Below are 27,361 nucleotides of genomic sequence, written 5' to 3' on the forward strand. Positions count from 1 at the left end.
GAGTTCCTTTCAGTTCCGCAGATCGCTACAGCTAGTCCTGTCTACACGTAGAGGGCTGTAATATTTCCATAGATTCCTTACATCTTGAAGCTTTGTACGTTTTCAAGGGATAGGTGGTGTTTACTGTCAAGCATCTGCAATTTCAGATTTACTCCGTCATTCTCTCTGTCAAGTCAAACAGATCTGCCCTTCAAAGTAAAATCTTCTGGATTGCTTTCTGTGACAACGACCATAAAACCCAGCAGAATTCCATAAATCTGGCCTTGTATCTTAAATACTTCCTGCTAATTCTGTTTGTATGGGTCCTTCACATTTGAACAATATCCTACTTATGTTCTAATAACGCCTTCATGTACTAGACACCCAGTGTTTCACATTTACACGTTTCAGAGTAATTGTATGCTGGTCAAAAAATGGCTCTGAGCACTATAGGACTTAACTTCTGAGGCCATCAGTCCCCTAGAATTTAGAACTACTTAAACCTATCTAACCTAAGGACATCACCCACATCCATGCCCAAGGCAGGATTCGAACCTGCGACCATAGCAGTAGTGCGGTTCCGGCCGGCTTTATACTGGTCACCTGAAAATATTTTTGATATACGACTCTACTCTGCTGACAATGAGGTTCTGCGTTCGATTCCTGAACATCAACTTCACCCATTCCTGTTTCCATGTATCTGTTAAAAAATTCTGGGTAGGGGTCCAGTCAGCGCTATGTGAATAAATGAGGAAACACATTGGTAAATAAGCATTGAGCAGTGTAGTTAGTTGCCGAATTTGCAGAAACATTTATAGGCTTGTTACGTTCGAGGACCCATTCCAGAATACCCAAAAATTAGCGTTAATCCTTTGGGGAAGAATTTCCGCTACAGACCATTTGATGGAAAACGGCGTAGATCACACGATTTATAGCGATCAGGAGACAAAGAAGGTAATTAGAGACTTGGCCGGGCTATGGGCGGCTATCTGGCCTCTGTAGTGTTTGCTCGTGATAGGAGCCGGGTCGTTGCTCAGCGGGACAGCTGAACACTGTTTACCCGGGGCGGACAACGACACGTGTGCTTGTGGAGTGAGTCTAGCCTGGCGTGGCCACGCTGGTTGGCCGGACGCCAGGGGCGCCACCGGCGCGGTTGGTTAGTTACTTAGTTGGTTGCGTGTTCTATGGATCCGTTATGATGTGGAACGTGTCAAGTGCATAAGAAATGCACATATGAAACAAGGATCTATTGATAGTGACCGCGCCAAATATCTCACGAAATAACCTTCAAACGAAAAAACTACAAAAAACGAAACTCGTCTAGCTTCAAGGGGGAAACCAGATGGCGCTATGGTTGGCCCGCTAGATGGCGCTGCAAAGGTCAAACGGACATCAACTCCGTTTTTTTAAAAATGGGAACCCCCATTTTTATTACATATTCGTGTAGTACGTAGAGACCACTTTTTTAGTTTTGTGATAGATGGCGCTGTGATAGTCACAAACGTGTAAGTACGTGGTATCACGTAACATTCCGCCAGTGCGGACGGTATATGCTTCGAGATACACCACCCGTGTTAAAATGGACCGTTTACCAATTCCGGTAAAATGTTGATATCGTGTTGATGTATGGCTATTGTGATCAAAATGCCCAACGGTCGTGTGATATGTATGCTGCTCGGTATCCTGGACGACATCATCCAAGTGTCCCGACGTTCACCGGATAGTTACGTTATTTAAGGAAACAGGAAGTGTTCAGCCACATGTGAAACGTCAACCACGACTTACAACAAATCTTGTTGCCCAAATACGTGTTGTAGCTGCTGTCGCGGCTAACCCGCACATCAGTAGCAGACAAATTGCGCAAGAATTGGGAATCTAAAAAACGTCGGTGTTGAGAATGCTATATCAACATGGACTGCACTCGTACCATATTTCTATGCACCAGGAATTGCATGGCGACGACTTTGAACGTCGTGTACAGTTCTGCCACTGGGCACAAGAGAAATTACGGGACGATGACAGATTTTTTGCACGCATTCTATTTAGCGACGAAGCGTCATTCACCAACAGCGGTAATGTAAACCAGCATAATATGCACTATTGGGCAATGGAAAATCCACGATGGCTGCAACAAGTGGAACATCAGCGACCTTGATGGGTTAAAGTATGGTGCGGCATTATGTGTGGAAGGATAATTGGCCCACATTTAATCGATGGCAATCTAAATGGTGCAATGTATGCTGATTTCCTGCGTAATGTTCTACCGATCTTACTACAAGATGTGTCATTGCATGACAGAGTGGCGATGTACTTCCAACATGATGGATGTCCGGCACATAGCTCGCGTTCAGTTGAAGCGGTGTTGAATAGCATATTTCATGGCAGGTGGATTGGTCATCGAAGCACCATACCATGGCCCGCACGTTCACCGGATCTGACGTCCACGGATTTCTTTCTGTGGGGAAAGTTGAAGGATATTTGCCATCTTGATCCACCGACAACGCCTGACAACATGCGTCAGCGCATTGTCAATGCATGTGCGAACATTACGGAAAGCGAACTACTTTCTGTTGAGAGAAATGTCGTTACACGTATTGCCAAATGCATTGAGATTTACGGACATCATTTTGAGCATTTATTGCATTAATGTGGTATTTACAGATAATCATTCTGTAACAGCATGCGTTCTCAGAAATGATAAGTTGACAAAGGTGCATGTATCACATTGGAACGACTGAAATAAAATGTTCAAACTTACCTACGTGATGTATTTTAATTTAAAAAAGCTACCTGATACCAACTGTTCGTCTAAAATTGTGAGCCATATGTTTGTGACTATTACAGCGCCATCTATCACAAAGCGAAAAAAGTGGTCCAACTAAAATATTCATACTCCTTTACGTACTACACGAATATGTAATAAGCAATGGGGGTTCCTATTTAAAAAAACGTAGTTGATATCCGTTTGACGTATGGCAGCGCCATCTAGCGGGCCAAGCATAGCGCCTCCCTTCAAGCTAGACGAGTTGCGATCTTTGTAGTTTTTTCGTTTGACGCTTATTTCGTGAGATATTCGGCCCGGTCACAATCAATGGACCATCCTGCACATATATTACAACACAGAGTTAAAGATTAATATTTCTATTATTTACCCCATTCCCTTAAATGAAACAAACTGCATATACTACACTCCTGGAAATGGAAAAAGGAACACATTGACACCGGTGTGTCAGACCCACCATACTTGCTCCGGACACTGCGAGAGGGCTGTACAATCAATGATCACATGCACGGCACAGCGGACACACCAGGAACCGCGGTGTTGGCCGTCGAATGGCGCTAGCTGCGCAGCATTTGTGCACCGCCGCCGTCAGTGTCAGCCAGTTTGCCGTGGCATACGGAACTCCATCGCAGTCTTTAACACTGGTAGCATGCCGCGACAGCGTGGACGTGAACCGTATGTGCAGTTGACGGACTTTGAGCGAGGTCGTATTGTGGGCATGCGGGAGGCCGGGTGGACGTACCGCCGAATTGCTCAACACGTGGGGCGTGAGGTCTCCACAGTACATCGATGTTGTCGCCAGTGGTCGGCGGAAGGTGCACGTGCCCGTCGACCTGGGACCGGACCGCAGCGACGCACGGATGCACGCCAAGACCGTAGGATCCTACGCAGTGCCGTAGGGGACCGCACCGCCACTTCCCAGCAAATTAGGGACACTGTTGCTCCTGGGGTATCGGCGAGGACCATTCGCAACCGTCTCCATGAAGCTGGGCTACGGTCCCGCACACCGTTAGGCCGTCTTCCGCTCACGCCCCAACATCGTGCAGCCCGCCTCCAGTGGTGTCGCGACAGGCGTGAATGGAGGGACGAATGGAGACGTGTCGTCTTCAGCGATGAGAGTCGCTTCTGCCTTGGTGCCAATGATGGTCGTATGCGTGTTTGGCGCCGTGCAGGTGAGCGCCACAATCAGGACTGCATACGACCAAGGCACACCCGGCATCATGGTGTGGGGAGCGATCTCCGACACTGGCCGTACACCTCTGGTGATCGTCGAGGGGACACTGAATAGTGCACGGTACATCCAAACCGTCATCGAACCCATCGTTCTACCATTCCTAGACCGGCAAGGGAACTTGCTGTTCCAACAGGACAATGCACGTCCGCATGTATCCCGTGCCACCCAACGTGCTCTAGAAGGTGTAAGTCAACTACCCTGGCCAGCAAGATCTCCGGACCTGTCCCCCATTGAGCATGTTTGGGACTGGATGAAGCGTCGTCTCACGCGGTCTGCACGTCCAGCACGAACGCTGGTCCAACTGAGGCGCCAGGTGGAAATGGCATGGCAAGCCGTTCCACAGGACTACATCCAGAATCTCTACGATCGTATCCATGGGAGAATAGCAGCCTGCATTGCTGCGAAAGGTGGATATACACTTTACTAGTGCCGACATTGTGCATGCTGTGTTGCCTGTGTCTTTGTGCCTATGGTTCTGTCAGTGTGATCATGTGATGTATCTGACCCCAGGAATGTGTCAATAAAGTTTCCCCTTCCTGGGACAATAAATTCGCGGTGTTCTTATTTCAATTTCCAGGAGTGTATATTTATAGATTTATTTATCCCTATTCAAGAATTCATCTACGGTGTAAAAAGAGTTGTCAAGGAGATATGATTTCAATTTATTTGATCTGGTAATATGTCGAAAATTTTTATAGCAGCATATTTTAACCCTTTCTGTACCATTGATAGGTTGAGTAAAGGATAGTTTAAGTCTTTCTTTTTTCTGGTATTATAATCATGAATGTCACTGTTGTTTTTAAACTGGTCATGTTGTTGCGAACACATTTCGTTAGTGAGTAAATGTACTGTGAGGCTGTTGTAAGAATTCCCAATCTTTTAAAAAGATGCCTACAAGATGTGCGACTGTGAACCATACGCGTTATTGTAACCACTTTCTTTTCAGCAATGAATACTTTTTGTCTAACTGTTGAGTTACCCCAAAATGAAATTTCATATGACAACAGAGAGTGAAAGTATTAAAAGTGTGCTAACTTACTAATTTCTATATACTCAAAATTGTCAATTATTCTGATTGCAAAAGTTGCTGAACCTAGTCGCTTTAGAAGATCCAAATTATGAATTTTCCAATTAAGATTGTCATCTATGTGTACACCCGAAAACTTAGTATGCTCTACTCTGTCTACTGACTTCTGTTGATGTGTTATATTTATTGAAGGAACTGTACTTTTTGCAACAGAAAATTGGTGTACTGTGTTTTTTTCAAAGTGTAGAGCAAGCCCATTTGCAGAAGACCAATTAATGACTTTTCCAAAGACCTTGTTTGTATCATTTTCAATTGGAGTTTCTTTTACCGGATTAATAATGATGCTTGTATCATCAGCAAACAGTGTCAGTTCAACTTCCTGTTCCAGATAGGAAGGGAGGTCGTTCACATCTGAGGCGCAGATGGACAATTTTGTTGGGTTCACTACTGTGATAACTCTCCGTGACGTTACTATGACAGTAGTGTCGTTCTTGTTGCAGTTGGCTGTGACGTGTGCAAATCGCAAGGAGTTGACTGTTACTTGTGGTAAAAGGGGAGCATGTAGAATCAAGTAATAATTTCGTCTGGGTAAATGTTGATATTGAGTTTTAACTATTTCAGTGATTTGTGAAACACGTGGGATGTAACTTTGTTGCAGGAATCTCCCTGATACTCGCCTGAGGTTATTTACGAAGTTGATACTTCATACTGTACCACCTACTAGGGTTTCTTTGCGTTCCGTACGTCAAGAGAGCGTGGGAAGAGTGACTCCCTAAGGGGGAACGAGACGGTGATGGACGAAGATATTGATCACTCTAAAAGGAAGTAGATCCGTCGATCTGTAACTCCGGTTGTCGTTATATCGTTATCTCAAACATGAAATTATCATATCACCATGATCCTTAAAGATGTAATTTTAGTTCACCGTAGAGATTTACAAAAGAAGGAAAAAGTGACGAAATTATAGATATTTGAAAAAATGGCGACTTTTGGATCCCTCCTTCTTGGCCGAAAAAAATACTGAATATCAACACAAAGAAATCGGCTTCGAGGAACTGAGAGAATTCAATTTTCTTCAAGGAGACCAGAAATCATTAAAATGGGATCAAAATTACAGCGTGGGCGACGACAATCGTGCCGGAAAACATGGTTTTGCTAGAAACGCGTTTAAAGTTTGAGACGTATTTATCATACAAAAAAAAAGGGACAAAGCTTGAAACTTCGATGGCTAGTCCACAATATTTAGCGCCCCGACTAGTGGATGGCGACTTTCTGCTACTTTGGCATGATAAGCCTTCATTTCCGTCCTCAGAGCCCTTTTCGAAGCTGAGCGCATCGACGTCGGTGTCTCTAATTTCACAGAATCGGCGCATTTCATCACCGATTTCGATGTGAAGGGCATTTGCCACTTGCATTAATGCAGTATGATCTACACTGAACAGACATACGGCCAAATTTCAAGCAATGAAGACAATTTCGCTTCGGTTGAATGTTATTTTTGAAGCTTACCTCCTAATGAGGCTATCGAAACTCTCGTTCACATTTTGAGTAAAACTGCTCATACAACGATCCAGCAAATCAGGTTTACTCAAATCGGTATAAATAGGGAGCGTGAGCGCGGAACCGGTTCACTGACGCCGAGGCGTTCCATGCACGCTCGTCTTCAAACGCTCACAGTATCTTTACTTTTTGTTGGCGCATGATACACACATCAAAAAAGTTTTGCATCACCTCTCTTCCGAAAGTTCCGGAACCTGTACAGAAAATTGGAGCAGAGATCAACTTAAACATCACTTCCGGCGTTCTTATTGCTCATAAAACCCACACATTGCAGTTGTACCACCATACAGCGAGATCTTCAGGCGGTCCAGAATTCTGTACACACTGGAACCTCTAATATCCAGAAGCACGTGCTCTTGCTCTGATGCATGCCTTTATTTGTTCTGCCATACTATCCACAAGTTCATCAAGGCACTATTGGTCCAGATTGTCCTATTCCTCAACGGCGATTCGGCGTAGAGGGGTTGTTGGGTCACGTCGTCCATAAGCAGGCATTTTCAACCTATCCCAGCCATGTTCCATACCGTTCATGTCTGGAGAACATGCTGGCCACTAGTAGAGCGATGTCGTTATTCTGCACAAAATGTGCACGATGGAGCGCGACTTGTGGTCCATGGATACGGAAGCCTCGCTAATGCTGCCGGTATGGTTGCACTATCGGTCGGAGATGGCATTCACGTATCGTACAGCCGTTACGGCGCCTTCCATGACCACCAGTAGCGTACGTCGACCGCACATAATGCCACCCCAAAACAGACGGAACCTCCAACTTGCTGCACTCGCTGGACAGTGTCTAAGGCGTTCAGCCTGACCAGGTTGCCTGCATAAACTTCCCTGACGATTGTCTGGTTTAAGGCATATGCGACACTGATCGGTGAAGAGGACGTAATGCCAATCCTGAGCGGTCCATTCGGCATGTTATTGCGCCCATCTGTACCGCGCTGTCGTGGTTGCAAAGACGGGAGTGAAGTAGCGCAACATGCAGCCTATTGCGCACAGTTTGAGTCGTAACATGACGTTCTGTGGCTGCACGAAAAGCATTATTCAACATGGCATTGCTGTCAGCGTTCCTCCGACCTATAATCCGTAGGTTGCGGTCATCCACTGCAGTAGTAGCCCTCGGGAGGCATGAGCGAAGCATGTCATCGACAGTTCCTGTCCCTCTGTATCTCCTCCATTTCCGAACAACATCGCTTTGGTTCACCCCGAGACTCCTGGACACTTCCCTTGTTGAGAGCCCTTCCTGGCACAAAGTAATAACGCGAACGCGATCGAACCGCGGTGTTGACTGTCTAGGCATGGTTGAACTACAGACAACACGAGCCGTGTTCTCCTACCTGGTGGAATGACTGGAACTGATCGGCTGTCGGACCCCCTCCGTGTCATAGGCGCTGCTCATGCTTGGTTGTTTACATTTTTGGGCTCGTTTTGGGCTCAACATCAAAGGGACTGTACCTGTGATACAATATCCACAGTCAGCTTCTACCTTCAAGAGTACTGGGAACCGGGAAGATGCAAAACTTTTTTTTGATGTGCGTATTTTGTTGAATAATACTTCAATTTGTGTACATTCGAATTCTGTAATAAAAAAAAAAAATTCGAGCGTTTCCGACCGACTCCCTGTGGGGTGCAGTCTTTCTAAGACGGTTGCAATACAAAGGGATCTGTTGACTAACTGAAACCCTCAGCTGCCGACAGGTGTTGTTGATTTACCTCATGTGGACAGCTGAAAAAGCTGAAAATGTGTGCTCCGACCGGAACTCGAACCCGGGATCTCCTGATTACATGGCAGACGCTCTATCCACCTGAGCCACCGAGGACACAGATGAATAGCGCGACTGCAGGTACTTATGCCTTGCACGCTTCCCGTGATACATTCCCAACTGTCCACAATTCTACATATGCTATGTACATTATAGACATTTGCCCATTCACTCATTACTCGCGCACGTTTTGGCGATTCCCTTAAGAGTTTGGGCAACCTGTGCGCATTGGCACAGACGAAGGTCAATTGGCTGGGTAGCCTTTAACTATATATAAGAAGACAGTAACTGTTCTCGAAAGAACAGAATACTGTTGATGACCGTGCAGCTCTTCCCTGGAATAAATGATGACAAACTGAAACCCTCAGCTGTCGACAGGTGTCGTTGATTTACCTCGATGTGGACAGCTGAAAATGTGTGCCCCGACCGGGACTCGAATCCGGGATCTCCTGCTTGCATGGCAGACACTCTGTCCAACTGAGCCACCGAGGACAATGCGCACAGGTTGCCCAATCTCTTACGGGAATCGCCAAAACGTGCGCGAGTAATGAGTGAATGGGCAAATGTCTATAAAGTACATTGCATATGTATGATTGTGGGCAGTTGGGAATGTGAGTCTCACGGGAAGCGTGCAAGGGATAAGTCCCTGTAGTCGCGCTGTTCCTCTGTGTCCTCGGTGGCTCAGATGGATAGAGCGTCTGTCAGGTAAGCATGAGATCCCGGGTTCGAGTCCCGGTCGGGGCACACATTTTCAAACTGTTACACCCAGGTACAGTGTCCGATCAAAAATTTCCGGACACATACTAGTAGCCATTAACAAGGGGTGCATCCATCCCTCAATTTTATGACACTATGAATATACTGGGGTCACTTTCAATTAGGTGTTTGAAAATCTGTGTAGAAATGGAAGGTCATTCTTCTTGAAGAGCCAAAAACATAAAAGATATACATATTGGAACGAAATTGACGCTGTAACTCATCCCAAAGGTATTCTGTTGGGTTTAGGTTGGAGCTCGGGACAAGCCAGTACATTTCAGGATTGTTATTGTTCACAAACTGTTGTGTCACAGATGCTTCATGATAGGAAGTACTGACATGCTGACAGAATGTCATCGTCTCCGAACTGTTCCTCTACTGTACGCTCTAGACAGTGCTGTAATATGTTTTCATATCCTTCCGCATTAAGCGTTTTCTTAGAGACAGTGAGTGGACTAATGTCTAACCACGAAAGGCTTCCCCCATACCGTAACGTCACCTTCAAGGTACTTGACTGCTGGGCATCACATACGACGTGTAAGTAACGGCTGCAAGCATTTGTCACAACGATACCCTTTCATCAGAACGCCCAAGGGTGCGACGTGATTCGTCACTCCAAATCACTCGTTTCCAATTACTATATGCCCAGTGACGTCACTCTCTACAAAATCTCAAGTGTCGCTTAGCGTTGACCACAAAATCTGTTGCTCATGAGGAGCTGCTAGACCACTGTACACCGCTGTTTTTAATTCTCTACACGCTGTCATTATGCTGGTTGGACCTGGGTAGCGGTTTAGAATTCATGAGTGACTATGTCTCTGATTTCATGAGATTTTTTTTTTTACATAATCCTCTGCAATGCTCTACGCTCGCTGTTCGTGAGCACACGATGTATGTCTGGTCTTGACTTAGATGTCTATGTCCCTTCGCATTTCCACTTCACGATCACGTCACCATCCGTCGTTGGTTGAAAAGCATCCATGGATCTGTCACTCACGTGACATCCGATGACTAGTTCACGATCGAAGCCATTGACCTCGTCTGACCGCCTTATTGTGCTGTTTTTGCTTCACTACTGGGAACGCGCGCAGCCTCATATCTTCTGGACTGGGTGTTGAGAAGCCCAAGTCTATCTGGAACGTAGCGTTTAGCCAGAAGGGCATTTCCTACCGCTGCTGTGGATTGTAGGTGGTGGTGGACATCTTGTTTGATGGTGTTAGTCTCGGAGAGGAGTAGGTGGTGGAGAAGCTTCTATGTTGACCTGTCTATTCGATCAGAACAACAGGCCGCCTATAGTTGTCGTGGTTGTAATTTGGGAGTCCTAGCTGCTGGATGAGTGGGTTGTCGGAAGTGCGGAAAGTGTTGTATGATCGGCGCGCCGCTTCTTGAAATCGCTCCTTTACTAGGGTTTCTTCGGCAGCTTCGTGAAGGAGACGGTGAGGAAAGTCGTTTGTTACATGGTAGACGCGTCACAAAATCTTGTTTTGTAGTTGTTGGAGCTTCTGTATGTGCGAGGGAGCAACGTTGCTCCGGACTTCACACGCGAAGTCCATGACTGGACGGATGCAGGTGCGGTATAGGCGCAGACCATTGTCGACTGGGAGCGAGGAGGTTGCGTTGAGCATGGGATATAATGCCCCGGCCCTCTGAGACGTCTTCTGGCTGACAGCGGCGATGTGAGCCTTCCAGATAAGCTGGCGATCGAGGAGGACTCCAAGGTAGGTGGCAGTAGTTGTCCAGGTGATGGGCTGGTTAGAAAGAACCAGTGGTTGCGCATCAGATGGGCGGCGGCGGGTAAGTATCATCCCCTGCGTCTTGGTGGCGTTGAAGCCTATCCACCAGTCGGTAGCCCAACGCTCGCGGTCTTGCAGCGCGGTTTGTAAACGTCGGAGGACGGCGTCAATGTTCCGATGTCGCGAGAAGAGTGTCGTGTCATCAGCGTAGATGGCGCGACCGGCTCTCGGGGAAACTGGCGGTCAGAGATGTAGACGTTATACAGGATCGGGCCAAGAATACTTCCTTGTGGTACCCCAGCAAGCACTTGGCGAACAGAAGAAGTCGTAGTACCAAACCGCATGACAAAAGTACGCCCCTCGAGGTACTAAGCACGATGGGATTACAAGGTGGCACAGCTTGTTGAGAAGGCCTTGGTGCCATACGGTATCAAAAACCTTTGACACATCAAGCAGGACAAGGCCGCAAAACTCCCGGTTGTTGAAGGCCAGAGTTGCCTCCTTGACGACGCGGAGTAACTGCTGAGTAGTAGAGTGATGCTGACGAAATCTGAACTGCTTCCGTGGAATAATGTTGACCTGGTGAAACAATCGGCCGAATCTGGAGAGTAGAATTCTCTCAACACTTTGCTCAACGTTGGGAGAAGGCTGATGGAGCGATAATTCGCCGGCAAGGTCCTGTTTTTGATCGGCTTCGGGACCACCACAATGACAGCCTTCTTCCAAGCTTCAGGAAATCGCATTTTCTCAAAGATGGCGTTGAAGAGGGCTACTACATACTAGATGGCTAGCCTGGCCAGCATGCGGAGGACTCTCCCACCAACGTTGACCGACAACGCAATGCTCCCCGCCTCCTTTTATATTAGCGGGTCCGCCTCTAGTGACACCTGGTGATCAGTTCGGCATTACACGCGGTTGTCCGGATACTTTTGCTCAGACAGTGTTACCTCATTTCAGCCGTGACTCAGTGATATTTTAGTCGCAGTTCTGCGTTTAGCGTTGGCGTCACCGTACTACGTGTACGAGAAGCTTACACAGCAGCTGAAGCTGTTGATGGATATGGTTCTGGCGTAACCCAGGACATAAATTTTATGAGCTATAAACGAAACAAAATGCTGATGACATGTGCTCTAACGTATTATGGACGCCAGCTCTTACATCGATAGTTTCAACACAGTTCTAGAATAGTGACACGTTCTTTTACCGGCGACTTACCTACACTTCAGAAACTGCAGTTTTGATTACGATCAATTTCAATAACAGGCAATAAAGGCAAGCAGATACAGATACGAATTATTATTTTTGAGTAAAATTCAGTCACCTGCTGCTTTTAAGAAGAAACTGAAGCATTTCCTACTATCATCCTCATAACGTTTTCCACAAAGTTAATGTACAAGGCCAATCCTCTCCTGTGTCAAATAGCAAAGCTAGTGTCTCCTATCTTGCTCCTTTCTCTTCTTCCTCTTCATCTATCTCTGTTAGTCACTCAATCTTCTTTTCCTTTATATTTCTTTAACTATGTTTCACCAGGTCTCTATTCTTCTCCTCCCTTCACCATCAGTCTCCCCCATACTCCCTGCTGCTAGCACTCCTATCTACAATCTGTCTCTTTCATAATGTCTAATTATAATAGTACTTATCATCTACGAATATAAACTCTATATGTATTTTTTTTCTAAGTGTGCCTTTGTAATTGTTTATTTCACTTTTTGTACTAAATGTAGTTTAACATGCCTACGAAAACATATGAACGTAAAATATGTAGAATGCCTGGTTAGATGTAACATAGGGTCTGAAGGCCCCAATCTTGCCAAGTTAAATAAATCAATAAATAAATAAAATAAAAATAAATAAATAAATATTTATAACGTCTTTTAAAAGAATATTTACAATAGTCGACTCACGGTAATTTACGCGATCCAAACTCAGTGGTCCTTGAACAATTAACACGCAAAATTATTCTAGTGCCCAGGAGTCCTTGGATTTCAAAATACTGATATAAATCTGCTACGGCCTTGCTTCCACAGTACTGAGACCTCCTTCAACAACTTACAAAATGGTTCAAATGGTTCTGAGCACTATGGGACTTAACGTCTGAGGTCGTCAGTCCCCTAGAACTTAGAGCTACTTAAACCTAACCAACCTAAGGACATCACACATATCCATGCCCAAGGCCGGATTCGAACCTGCGACCGTAGCGATCGCGCGTTCCCGACTGTAGCGGCTAGAACCACTCGGCCACCCCGTCCGGCAACAACTTACAGTGCACCACACTCTATGTTTCCTTCTCTAACTAGACATAAGGCACTAACATAAAAACTTAAAAGTAAGTGAATGTGACAGCGCACATTGCAGAATCAACTACCTGACATTATTGTTTTTTCTTAACTTATATTTCACATACGTACTGGAAGTGTTCATCTCCACGCATGACGTTATGCAAAATCGTTATGACGGTACATTCCGTAGATACGATTTCTGATTCCACTATCTGTTTTAACCTTATTATCCACGGGGAACAATTTGAAAGCTCTATAAACAGTTTTATCACTAATATATTCAAATATATTTTCTTCATTGGGGACATTTCCATTCAAACGTGGCGCCGTGAATCTGTAAAGTCATTCGCTAAATATGGTGTCAGTGTAAGCCCCATGTGAGCGCAATAAGCATCTGTGGGAAGCAGACCTGTTTTAGTCACAAGATTTTGCAGCATGTCATTACATTAAGTAAATAATCATGAACTATACTGATATTAATAATAATAACTGGCAACCCGTCTCGGCATCGCACGGGTGACAGTAATAATTCATGGCCAGGCCACTCGTCCGGCAGTACTAAATTGCTTATACTAACCTTTCTCGTGAATCAGTACCCAAACCCCTACAGCAGTTCTTGAGATTATCCTCCGCATATAGGCAGCAAATCGCGGACAACTTTAATTTATAATATGTATAGATGTTCAAAACAGTAATAATGCGATGAAAGATGGGACGGTGATAGCTATTGTTTATTGAAGCGAACCATCCCACTGTTCACTTGGAATAATTACAAAAGAAATGAAAAACCCAAGTCACTAGCAAAGCGCAAACTATTCTGATGATCCGAAACAGTATGACCGCTGCCCACCAAGAGACTGGTGGATCTGCGGTTTCGCGAAGGCGTAAGGACAGTATACAAGCGTAGTAGGGACGAACGGGGGCATTATTGAAGTGACGATACGGGCTGCAACCGGGAAGATCGACTGACATAAGTGACTTTGGCGACTGTGAACTAGCATCTCGGAAACGCGAAGCTAGTCGATTGTTCCGTGCAATGGTCGTGAAAATTAGTTGATGGACATGAAACCAACATCAGACAACAAGGCGTTGGACGCCCACACATCATCACAAACGTCGGAGGCTTGCCCACTTTGTAAAGTAGGATAGGCCGGAATCTGTAGCAGACTTGATGACAGGATATAACAATGGTGCAGGACCACATGTTTCAGAGCACACCTTCAGCGCGCATTGTAGAACGCCAAGCACCGTAAGGGGAGACCGATTTGTGTTCTCATGTTAACTCAACGGTATCGTCAATTTCGACTGCAGATCATAGAGACTTGAATGTGGATCAATGGAAAACTGTCGCCCGGTCGGGTGAATAACGTTTCTTGTTACACCATGTGCATCGTCGTATAAGTGCCATAGTGCTCAGAGGCATTTTTGTTCCGATCCGAGGTCATCTAAGTGAACAGTTAGCTACTCGGAACGTGTGATGCGCCACAGGTCCAGGTCGGTTAAGGTAGTACGAGGGCTATTCGGAAAGTAAAAAGAACGATCTGTCGCTATATGGAAACCACTGTGAAAAACCGACGAGTTGGGCAGTGTCTCCAGTATGGCCATCATAGCATCACGTCGCTCCTCTCAGATCAAGCGCGTAAAAGATGCCTAGATAATAGCGTTGCCGGCCATGTATGGCTGCCTGTTGAGAGATTTCACCAATTTCACACAGCCCCATACAATGTGCATTTCCTTTTTCATAACAGTTCTCTGCGGCACACTGTAGGGCAATGACGACGCTCCTCCAGCGGTTCTGATAGGAATCATTCACCATGCAACCCGGACTTGGTTCGCTCTCATTTTCATCTAAGCTCAAATGAACTGCTGGCTACGAAAACAACATTTTGGCACAGACATCAAGCTGCAGCTCAGTTTATACAATTGTCGGAAATCACAGGGGTCTGTCTTCTATGCCAAAGGTATTGGAAAGCTGGTCGAACGCTAAGACAGATGTCTAAGTGCGCTGAACCGGCGATCCTGTCGCAGCAACTCAGCAACGATGTCAGCAGCTGGGGAAAGAAAGGCAATCTGCAAACTAACAGGCATTACGACAGCCTAACCGTGTACCCAATATCGACGGTCCGCCGCAGATCAAATTGTAAGTTCTTTTCCCAGTTACTTGAAACATGCGACCGTAGCAGTCGCACGGTTCCGGACTGAAGCGCATAGAACCTCTCGGTCACACAGGCCGGCTGCTTCTTTGATCAAAAAGCACGTGACTGCTATTTCACTCATAACTGCTGATTGACGTAGCTGTCACTATAGCGGACAGCGTTAACCACTGTAGCAGATTTTTATACGTCACTTAAAAAGAATTCTATGAAACTTCCTGGCAGATTAAAACTGTGTCCCGGACCGAGACTCGAACTCGGGACTTTTGCCTTTCGCGGGAAAGTGCTCTACCATAGTCTTGATGGTAGAGCACTTGCCCGCGAAAGGGAAAGGTCCCGAGTTCGAGTCTCGGTCCGGCACGCAGTTTTAATCTGCCAGGAAGTTTCATATCAGCGCACACTCCTCTGCAGAGTGAAAATCTCGTTCTGGAACACCGAGCGAGATGGTGCAGTGGCTAGCACACTGGACTCGCATTCGAGAGGACGACGGTTCAATCCCGCATCTGGCCATCCTGATTTAGGTCTTCCGTGATTTCCCTAAATCGCTCCAGGCAAATGCCGGGAGGTTCCTTTGGAAGAGCACGGCTGACTTCCTTCCCCGTCCTTCCCTAACCCGATGAGACCGATGACCTCGCTGTCTGGTCTCCTCCTCCAAACAACCCCAACCCCCTCATTCTGGAACCATTCGATTTATTAAAACTTGGATTGTGTTGTACAGTTTGCAGTTCTTATTGATCATTAGGTACCTAGGCCAATACTCATCGCGAAGTACAAACAGTCGATGGGCCGCCTACGTTATTGCGGTTTCACCAAACATAAAGAGCACTAATCAGTTACGGGCCTGGGATGTAGCAGGAGGACTCGAGTCGTAGTTTGTTCGCTTTCTGCTCTTCTGCTCTGAATTTGTTCGGAATATGATTATAGTCGGACGCCTGTCAGAGACGACGGTTTCGGCGAACTGGCTATCGGGTTCGCCGAGGTCAGACGGTTTTATCTGCGTAGCCGAGGTCACGGCACCCTCCATCTTATGGCGATATTTATAAACCGCAGTGCTGGCGGAGCTTGTTGCCCAACACACTGACCCTGCATCGACTACGTATTGCTATGGTGTCAGCTCGCCCTTCAAAAGAGACGGTTAATTTCTATTATTATCAGTTCGATTCAGAATTAATTTACCATTACACTACGAGCAGAACCCTTTAAACACGCAAAAAAATAATTAAAAATTGGAAGTGTTGATAAACCGCTATTCCAGTTGCCAGCTCAGGAACAGATAAACCGTCTTTCCATTACTTTTTGTTTCTCGTTTTATTTTTTCCCCTAGGTGGCTTTATAGCTCTCTTCGGGCGTTATACACTTCCTGCTCTTTCCATTCATGGTTAGAGAAATCCAGTCCATTTTCATTTCCAGAAAGATACAGGAATTGGAGGCAGTGTTCCTAGTCTTGCTGAACGAAATTATTAGCTGCAGGAAGGAACTCCACGTCCTCAGGCTGGTGAATTATGATGTATATTCCTCAGAAACTTTCATGCGATGTATGGTGTAGGTTGATAATGGCGTAAAGAAAAGTTTGCATTACTTGCTCATGCACTTGCAGATCACTGGACAGTGGTGATTGTGTCTGTCTGGATTGACCCATTTTATAACAGATCATCTTGGAAACAAATAATTTTTGAGGGAGAGAGATATGATCTTCATTGCTCGGAAGCGAAACTAAGTTGAATGTACTGAAACGGTGGTGAATTTTTTTCCCCTTTCCTTTTGGCAGTTATTTTCGTTAATTGCAACTGTACAGAATTTTAATTACGACATCGCAAAAATGGACCTGCAACCATGAAACTTGGTGACGCTGTTAAACGTAAACTCCGTTCACTAGCCCATCAGTACCAACAGGCCGCCATGCCTCCCTCCCTCCGCACACAGCTCTCCCGTGCGTTATCATTTTTCGTGATGTGGAGCCGCTGCTACAGTCAACAAGCTCCTCAATTGATGTCAACATCCTGAAGGCTCCCTTTTCCAGTCCTCTCAACTTTGTAAAATCCCTGGCAGTAGCGGAAATCGTACCCGGCTCCTGCGCATGGCAGTGAGCCGAGCTTACCACTCGGCTATGGAGGGACCGATGACTTTATTAGCTCTCCTCCGTATATTCACTCTTCTGTGCGATAAATTTTCCCCATCACGGTATTACTTCACGGAGACGTTGGTTGCAGAAGTCCGCATTCTGGCTGCTTAGGAACTGTTCCACTTCTAAGACCACCTTGTCGTTATTCTTTAAATTCAACTCACCACCTGAGGAAAGAATAACGAGTCACTGAATGTTATGTCAGGAATTACGGGGACTGAGTCAAAATTTGAAGCCTCAAGGAGGCAGCATGTGTGACTGCCCTGTGCAAAATCAGATGCGGACGTGATCAGTCGTTAAATCTAACACCCTTCGTCATGTTCCAAATGTCATGCGGCATGCTGATAAATGGCGAATGGTCTTGTCGCAGTGGTAACACCGGCGCCCGTCAGATCACCGAAGTTAAGCGCTGTCGAGCTGGGTTAGCACCTAGATGGGTGACCATCCGGTCTGCCGAGCGCTCTTGGCAAGCGGGGTGAGCTCAGTCCTTGTGAGAGAAACAGAGGAGCTACTTGACTGAGAAGCTGCGGCTCCGGTCTCGTAAACTGACCGCATATCCGTATCCAGTGACGCCTGTGGTCTGAGGATGACACGGCGGCCAGCCGGTACCGTTCCCCCTTCGTGGCCTGTCCGGCCGGAGTTTAGTTTTATGTTGAGAACTGATCCGTGACAGGTATTCCTTTATACCACTGCCACGTCGACTGTAACACGCAGATCCTCGAGCAGCAGGACTCTTCCTGGGGTGTTAGTTCTTCACAGACAGATGGTCTACCATTCCGTTATTCCTCATGTAGACATGCCTGAACACACTGGATATTCCCGACTTCTATGCACTGTGTCATATGACGCTGTAATGTTACCGTACATTTCTACAAACTCAACATGGACTGCTGGAGACATCGAATTACCGTATCCAACGACACCCCACTTCGACTGTGGATTTTGCCATTTTATTTTAGGTCCTCTACCAAAGTTCTTCGGTGTTGTGGTGCGCGGATTTAATTGCGTACCAGGATTGCAGAGATGTGCCTATAAACAAATGAATATTAAAATGAATATTAATAACGTCCCTTTATAATTTTCGACACTATAATTAAAAATTGATCACTATCCCTCGCAGTGAAATATTTCTATAGAATTTACATTTTATATAAATTACAAAGGAAATGAATTTGGGTGAAATATTATGGAACGGGAAGAGGAAGTAGCTGGAGAGATGTTATTGCTAGGAAGCTTTGATAGAACTAAGACAGTCTTAAGTCGAAACAAGGGCCGTGGAGTAGATAAAATTGCATCACAACTATTGAGATTCTTGGGACACCTAACCATGGCAAAACTATTCCAACTGGTGTTCAAGATAAGAGGCAGGCGAAATACTCTCAGACTTCAACTGAAGTGCATTAATTCCAATTTCAAAGAGGGCAGGCGCTGACAAGTGTGAGTATTCTAGAACTGTCAGTTTAATAACTCATGCTTGCAAGATACTGACACGAATTATTTACAGAAGAATGCAAAACGTGGTAGAATCCGACGTCGGAAAAGACCAGTTTTGTTTCCGGGAAAACGTAGACCCTTGCGATGCAGTACAGAGCCTACGATTAATCTTAAGAGGTAGCCCGAAAAACATAAACCTACGTTTATAGAGTTCGCAGAGCTACTATGTATAGAAAGAGCTTTTGACATTATTCACTGGAAAACACTCTTTGAAATTATGAAGAAGGCAGGCATAAAAATACGTGTAGCGAAATGTAATTCATATCTTGTTCATAAACTGGGCTGCAATTCTGAGACCCTGAAATACATGAAATGGAATGAATAGTTGCGAAGGCAATGAAATAGGATTGCAGCGTATCCCCGATTTTACTGGCTCTGTACATTGAGCAAGCTCTAAAGAATACCAAGGGGAAATTTGGAGATGGAATTAAAGCTCAGGGAGAAGAAACAAAAACTTCGTAATTGGCATATGAGACTGTAATTTTGTCAGGGACGGCAAAAGACTTTGGAGAGCCGCAGAACGGAATGCATAGTGTCCTGGAGATGAACACCAACAATAGTGAAACAAGGGTAATAGAATGTAATCGTATTAAATTCAACTATGCTAGAGCAGTTGGGTTAGGAAATCAGACACTCAAAGTAGAGGATGAGTTTTGCTGTTAACTGTCGATGGATATAAAATGCAAACTGGTTATAGCACGAATAGCATTTCTGAAAAAAGGAGTGTTATGAAGTTTTTTCTTAGAGTGTTTGCCTAGAGTGTAGCCTTGTAGGGAAGTGAAACGTCGACGATAGAATAGAAATTTTTGGAATGCGGTGATACAGAAAAAAGAGAAGAATACACTCCTGGAAATTGAAATAAGAACACCGTGAATTCATTGTCCCAAGAAGGGGAAACTTTATTGACACATTCCTGGGGTCAGATACATCACATGATCACACTGACAGAACCACAGGCACATAGACACAGGCAACAGAGCATGCACAATGTCGGCACTAGTACAGTGTATATCCACCTTTCGCAGCAATGCAGGCTGCTATTCTCCCATGGAGACGATCGTAAAGATGCTGGATGTAGTCCTGTGGAACGGCTTGCCATGCCATTTCCACCTGGAGCCTCAGTTGGACCAGCGTTCGTGCTGGACGTGCAGACCGCTTCATCCAGTCCCAAACATGCTCAATGGGGGACAGATCCGGAGATCTTGCTGGCCAGGGTAGTTGACTTACACCTTCTAGAGCACGTTAGGTGGCACGGGATACATGCGGACGTGCATTGTCCTGTTGGAACAGCAAGTTCCCTTGCCGGTCTAGGAATAGTAGAACGATGGGTTCGATGACGGTTTGGATGTACCATGCACTATTCAGTGTCCCCTCGACGATCACCAGAGGTGTACAGCCAGTGTAGGAGATCGCTCCCCACACCATGATGCCGGGTGTTGGCCCTGTGTGCCTCGGTCATATGCAGTCCTGATTGTGGCGCTCACCTGAACGGCGCCAAACACGCATGCGACCATCATTGGCACCAAGGCAGAAGCGACTCTCATCGTTGAAGACGACACGTCTCCATTCGTCCCTCCATTCACGCCTGTCGCGACACCACTGGAGGCGGGCTGCACGATGTTGGGGTGTGAGCGGAAGACGGCCTAACGGTGTGCGGGACCGTAGCCCAGCTTCATGGAGACGGTTGCGAATGGTCCTCGCCGATACCCCAGGAGCAACAGTGTCCCTAATTTGCTGGGAAGTGGCGGTGCGATCCCCTACGGCACTGCGTAGGATCCTACGGTCTTGGCGTGCATCCGTGCGTCGCTGCGGTCCGGTCCCAGGTCGACGGGAACGTGCACCTTCCGCCGACCACTGGCGACAACATCGATGTACTGTGGAAACCTCACGCCCCACGTGTTGAGCAATTCGGCGGTACGTCCACCCGGCCTCCCGCATGCCCACTATACGCCCTCGCTCAAAGTCCGTCAACTGCACATACGGTTCACGTCCACGCTGTCGCGGCATGCTACCAGTGTTAAAGACTGCGATGGAGCTCCGTATGCCACGGCAAACTGGCTGACACTGACGGCGGCGGTGCGCAAATGCTGCGCAGTTAGCGCCATTCGACGGCCAACACCGCGGTTCCTGGTGTGTCCGCTGTGCCGAGCGTGTGATCATTGCTTGTACAGCCCTCTCGCAGTGTCCGGAGCAAGTATGGTGGGTCAGACACACCGGTGTCAATGTGTTCTTTTTCCATTTCCAGGAGTGTAGTTATGTAGACCGAGTAACTGATGAGGAGACACTGAATCGAATTGGGGAAAATTAAATTTTCTGCAGCATCAAGGAATAATCAATTTGGAAATGGAGGAAGTTTGCCGGTTAAATATTGTAGAGAGAGATCGAAGGGTAAAAACGGTAAGCAAGTTCAAATGGACGTGTTTACGGTATTATTTAGAGACGAAGACGCTGGCACAGGACATACTAGCGTGCAAAGCTACGTCATACACGTCACGAGCGGAAGACGGCAAAAACAACAAAAACAACAATAACGACGTCGCATAAATTACATATTTGATTCATGCTGTTTCTTCCCAGTGCTATGTCTTGCACTTGCGTTATGGCCTTCTTTGTTCCCCCCCCTCCCTAGTTGACGGTTGTACTGAAACAAAATTGATCAGAGGGACAGGCTCTCCCAGTCGAGACAATGCTTGCGACGTCACTCGCAGGCCACCACGCACGTCTGTCGCAATATGTTAAGGAGGCGGCTTGCGTGGAAATACGCACGAACGCACTGAATGCAAGCGTGTCTCGCGTATTCAAGGCCAGGAGTAGGCGCAAGTCGTCCGCGCCTCCTTACTCTTCCTGTGTCTAAATAGACCGAGCCTCCTGGCCTTGGGGAACGACAGAGCCCGGGGGCCGTTATATAAACTGACATAGCGCTATAGGAGACAGCCAGTCTTCTCTATGGGTACAATTCTTAGAAATTTAGAGCAAGTCGTAGACTACCATACAGCACACTAAGAGCTGTCGGAACATGACTGTATTCTTGGTGTTCATCATCATCATCATTTAAGACTGATTACTCCTTTCAGCGTTCAGTCTGGAGCATAGTCTCCCTCATAAAATTCCTCCCTGATCCCCTATTCAGTGCTAACATTGGTGCCTCTTCTGATGTTAAGCCTATTACTTCAAAATCATTCTTAACCGAATCCAGGTACCTTCTCCTTGGTCTACCCCGACTCCTCCTACCCTCTACTGCTGAACCCGTGAGTCTCTTGGGTAACCTTGCTTCTCCCATGCGTGTAACATGACCCCACCATCTAAACCTGTTCGCCCTGACTGCTACATCTATAGAGTTCATTCCCAGTTTTTCTTTTATTTCCTCATTTGGCACAGCCTCCTGCCATTGTTCCCATCTACTAGTACCTGCAATAATCCTAGCTACTTTCATGTCCGTAACCTCAACCTTATGGATAATGTAACCTGAATCCACCCAGCTTTCACTCTCATACAACAAAGTTGGTTGAAAGATTGAACGGTGCACAGATAACTTAGTCTTGGCACTGACTTCCTTCTTGCAGAAAAGAGTAGATCGTAGCTGAGCGCTCACTGCATTAGCTTTGCTACACTTCGCTTCCAGTTCTTTCACTATGTTGCCATCCTGTGAGAATATGCATCCTAAGTACTTGAAACTGTCCACCTGTCCTAACTTTGTTCCTCATATTTGGCACTCAATCCGTCTATATCTCTTTCCCACTAACATTACTTTTGTTTTGGAGATGCTAATATTCATACCATAGTCCTTACATTTCTGATCTAGCTCTGAAATATTACTCCGCAAACTTTCATGGTGTTAACTATAAATAATGATTAACTGCTCATGTAACGCTAGCCAAGATTATCTGGTCTTACAGAATGTTGTCGTTGTGCTCTTCAATCCGAAACTGGTCTGTTGCAACTCTTTACGCTAGTCTTTTTTGTGTAAGCTTCTGCGTATCTGCGCAACTACTGCAAGCTATATCAATTCGCACCTGCTTACTCTATTCAAAGCTTGGTTTTCCTTTACGGTTTTTACTGCGCACACTTCTCTCCACTAGTGAACTGACAATCCCTCGGAGCGTCAGGATGTTTCCTATCAACAGATGTCTTCTTCACGTTGTGCCGTCAACTTAATTTTTCCTCAATTCGGCTCAGTACCTCCTCTTTAGTTATTCTATCTACGCATCTAATTTACGACATTCTTCTGCAACATTTCAAAAGCTTCATTTCTCTTCTTGTCTGAGCGGCTAATCGACCACGTTGAACTTACGTACAAGACAGTACAGACAAATACCTCCAGAAAATACTTCCTAACATTAAATTTTATGTTAAATGGTCACAAAATTTTCTTTTGCAGAAACTCTTCTTTTCCAACTGTCTGCTTGAATTTTTTATCCTCTGTACTTCGTCCATCATTGGTTATTTTGCTGCCCAAATAACAAAACTCATTTAGTACTTTTAGTGTCTCATTTGCCATTCTAATTCTGACAACATCGCCATATTTAATACTGTATTCCACTACTCTCCTTTCAGTTTTGTTGACATTCATCTTATAATCTCTTTTCAAGACACTATCCGTTCGGTTCAAATGATCTTCCAAAACCCTTATGACAGAACTACAATGCTACCGCCCATCTGCAAAGTTTTTATTTCTGCTGTATGAATTTTAATTCCCTTTCCAAAATGCTTCATAATTTCCTTTATAGTCTGCTGAATGTACAAATTCAATAACACTGGGCAGAAGCTACAACCCCATCTCACTCCCTGCTCAACTATTGCTTCCTTTCCATGCCTTACAATTCCTACAGTTGCAGTCTAGTCTGTGTACAGCTAGTATCACTGGTAACTTAATCGTTGCAAAGAGTGTATTGCAATCAACGCTGTCAAAACCTTGCCCTGGATCTACAAATGCCGTAACCGTAGGTTTGCCTTTCTTCTGTCTAAGATGAGTCGTAGAATCCTTCTCCGGAAAGGATATTGAGTTCTTCTCTCTCTCGTTAGGACGTGGTTTCCATATTTCTAATATATGAATGAAAGCACAACGTAACAAATCGTCAGATATTACGGATTTTATTTACGGCGCAGTTGGAAAGCGTTTCTTCGTCATCAGACAAGAGTTCCGGTCTGTATCACACTTGCATTACGCTTGGAAAACAGACGATGTCGAAATGAGTGGAATGTTGTAAGTGCATCAGTTTAATTGCAGCCCACTTTTGGTGTATTAGCAAGAAGAGATATTTTAGAACTGATGTGACATACTTCTACACAAATATTACGTAGGCCGCTGTACAGTGCCTAGCGAAGGATACATATCAGTATTACCTAATTTCTTTCCTATAGCATTCGCGAATTGAGCGGGAGAAAAAGGACTGTCTAAATGCCTCTTTAGGTTGCTTGGCTTCTGTTATATATCTCTCATGGTCCCTACATAAAATATATGTTCGTGGGAGCACTGTGGTCCATAGTCAGCTTCGAATTACGATGTTCCAAGTTTCTTCCAAAGATTCCCATTTAAGTCCCCCAAGCATTTCTGTTTCATTTTTGTACTGGTTTTAGCAACCTATCACGATTCTATCAGAGCGACTGCGAATTTTGTAATGTCGGCTATTATGCCTGCTATGAAAAAGAACTGCAAACAACGGAACAATATTCTAGAATTTTGATGCAGCAGCCTTCTACTGTTCGCTCTGTACTTTCCTCGGGAGCACTTCACTTGAGCTTAACAAATTAACTGCTTACAAACTACACCAGAGATATTAACAACATATAACGTCTCCTAGTTTAAACAGAGATGTTATATGTTTCTTCCGATTTATTATATGCAAATATTATTGTAAACAGTGAAAAACAATATCTGTTTATGTATAAGTTTACAATAAATGCTTTTAATTTGTGACGGCTATTAAATATGTATGCTAGAAGCCATAACAACTAAACAAAAAAAGGTTATAATAATCTTTGCACACCATGAGACGAGAAAAAATATCATCTCGGTAAAGCAGTCTGTGACAGCTGGTAAACATGGAATAAGCTCTAATGTGCTATCGAGGTAAGGATTGAGCGATGATGCACAAGACTGCAGGTACGCCACACCAATTTCAAAATATTTTTTCCTACTAATCCGCCACAATCATTCTCCCATATTGCCATCCCCATTCTAGAATATTTCGGTATAACTGGTTTTCTCGGGAACAGATGCCAACATGTATATGTGTTAATTTCTAATGATTTGTATACATGAGAAGCGGTAATTTCCAAGAATGATTGCATATCGAAATCGCTGGGTCCAAACGAAACATATCGAACGTGCGATCGTAAATTGATCATGCGACTCTGGTGGCGGGCGTTGTGATCAGTTATTTGTGGTCGTCATTTTTACCCGTTTCCCGTCGTTCCCTTAGTTTCTCTAAATTACATACCTCCGCCAATTATTTGTGAATTGCTACAGAATCCCAGAGGATTTATGTGGTTAGTGAGTGGGATGTCTGGTGCTCTTGACGTTTCTTCGGCGGATTGTCTCACATGGAGAAATCTAATTCCATGTTTATCCTGCGTAGAAAATGTTTGTCGCAAATATGGAGTACTTCTGGACGAGGAAAGAAGGGACTGTGTAGACTGTGGCGGTGCGAAGTGTGTAAAACTTCTTAAGAACAGTTTCGATGCTGAAAGACCGTTTACAATTTCATTGTGGACAGTGCGGAAAACGAACGAGTATGAGGAAGAATACATGGTTCGACTCTTCCAAATAATCCGTCCAGACCACCGATATGATTCCAACATCGACGACGAGTAAGGTAAGTCGTCGTCTTTGCAAATTACAAGTATTTTTGTAACGATCTTCTTTTGTCGTTGCTGTAGCGACCACCATAAACATACTCATAACGCCCGCCACCAAAGTCGCATGATAGAGTTACGATCGCAGGTTCGATATGTCGTTTGGACCCCACCACATCGATAGGCAATCATCCATGGAAATTACCGGTGAGTCAGTACCTCACCACAATGAATGATATGTTGAGCTCAATAAAATGGAAAGAGGCCAGAATTATCCTTCACAGATGCTGAACATACGATTTTACAGTAAGATTCATTAAAGTATGACAGTTTACAGTAGAATAATAGTTCTATATTAATAAATATTGTTAATTTTCCACCACTCCCTATTCCGTGCTACAAGTATTCCTCGACTTTGTGATAAGAGTTATTTAAGAGGGGAACTTCAATTGACTTTTTTAAGTGCTTAATGTTGACTGTTTCTTTGATCCTAGTGGGCAACAAACTGTACAATTTTATTCGCCTGTAGAAAATGCTGTTTTGTCTTTTCTTTATTTATTCTTGCTGAATGTTAGTTAATTCTGCCACGTTGTCCATGTTCATGAATGGCGCTGTTTGTGAGATAATTACTGATGTTCTTCTTGACGCGCAAAGTAAACTGGTAGATTTTGCCATTAATACAATTAAAATCCCCAGTTGTTTAAACTTATCTTTACAGAAACTCGGTTGCTGTTTTTCGTTTTTATTGTAGTAGCCCTTTCCTGTAATTTGAAGGCTGAGTCCATATTTTGTCCATGGCACCCCAAAAAATGATTCTTTAGCCACAGATGAGTGCACGTAGGAATATTATGAAACTGTAAAACATTGTCTCATACACACTGATGACATGTCTTTTAGAACACGACATTCTCATAACCTATGCTAGTGAAATGGATTGTATGATATTTTTGGCAGAGAGACCCATGTGGATTAATGATGCAACTCTTTCTATTTGATGCTACTTTAGCGACTTGCGCATCGATAAAGATTAGATGAAATAACTAGGACAACAAAACACCCATTCCCGAGCGAAGAAAATCTCCGACCGGACGTGGGGTCGAGCCCAGGTTCCCGCAGTCTGAAGTCAGCGACATTAACCAATTTCTTTTCTTCATTTTGAACATCATTGTGTTCGGTATTTGGCGTGGAAGAATATCACATGACACCGTCCGTCGTTGAATACTTCACTCAGCCTTTTATTACAAAGGGCAGACAGCCTCTAACCGAAAACGCCTAGCTACAGTGCCGGCAATCACTAGACCACGCGCTGCACACTACTTTCGTTACTGTATATATGGGTTAATTCCGTTTCAGACGACAGTTAATAGTAATTCCTAAAACACACACGTTTAATTTTACAGAATTATCTTCAACTTTTAAGAATAAATTCACGCTGTTTTCTTTATTTTCAGTGTAAGTTTATTGCGTGATGACCAATGGTAAACATCCCTTAGGATTTTTATTACCTTTCTCTACTAGAAGTTCTGTTGTTTTGTCTGTTATTATAACGTTGTTGTCAATAACAAAAGGAGTTTTCTCCCTATGTCTAACATAATCGGAAAAATCACTGATGTACATCTGTAACAATACTCGTGCTAAAATGCTGCCTTGATGGACTGCTATATTAAATTTTGTCAGCACCATC

General features: G+C 44.9%; 1 protein-coding gene across 5 annotated transcripts in view; it reads left to right on the forward strand.

Annotated features, from left to right (window-relative positions):
• LOC126283961 (aquaporin AQPAn.G-like) overlaps positions 1–27,361 on the forward strand; it is a 178,598-nt gene that overhangs the window by 53,979 nt on the left and 97,258 nt on the right. Inside the window, exon 1 of one of the 5 annotated variants that reach the window (XM_049982407.1) lies at positions 24,738–24,952. The exons of 2 other annotated variants lie outside the window; for them this stretch is intronic. In XM_049982407.1, the coding sequence (XP_049838364.1) occupies positions 24,940–24,952 (13 nt within the window). In that variant the 5' untranslated portion in view covers positions 24,738–24,939. Of the gene's footprint in view, positions 1–24,737; positions 24,986–25,768; positions 25,885–27,361 lie in introns of those variants that run through there. 2 more of the 5 variants (XM_049982405.1, XM_049982406.1) reach the window with 2 other exon arrangements.

This window comes from Schistocerca gregaria, chromosome 8 (genome assembly GCF_023897955.1).
Source record: "Schistocerca gregaria isolate iqSchGreg1 chromosome 8, iqSchGreg1.2, whole genome shotgun sequence".
NCBI lineage: Eukaryota > Metazoa > Arthropoda > Insecta > Orthoptera > Acrididae > Schistocerca > Schistocerca gregaria.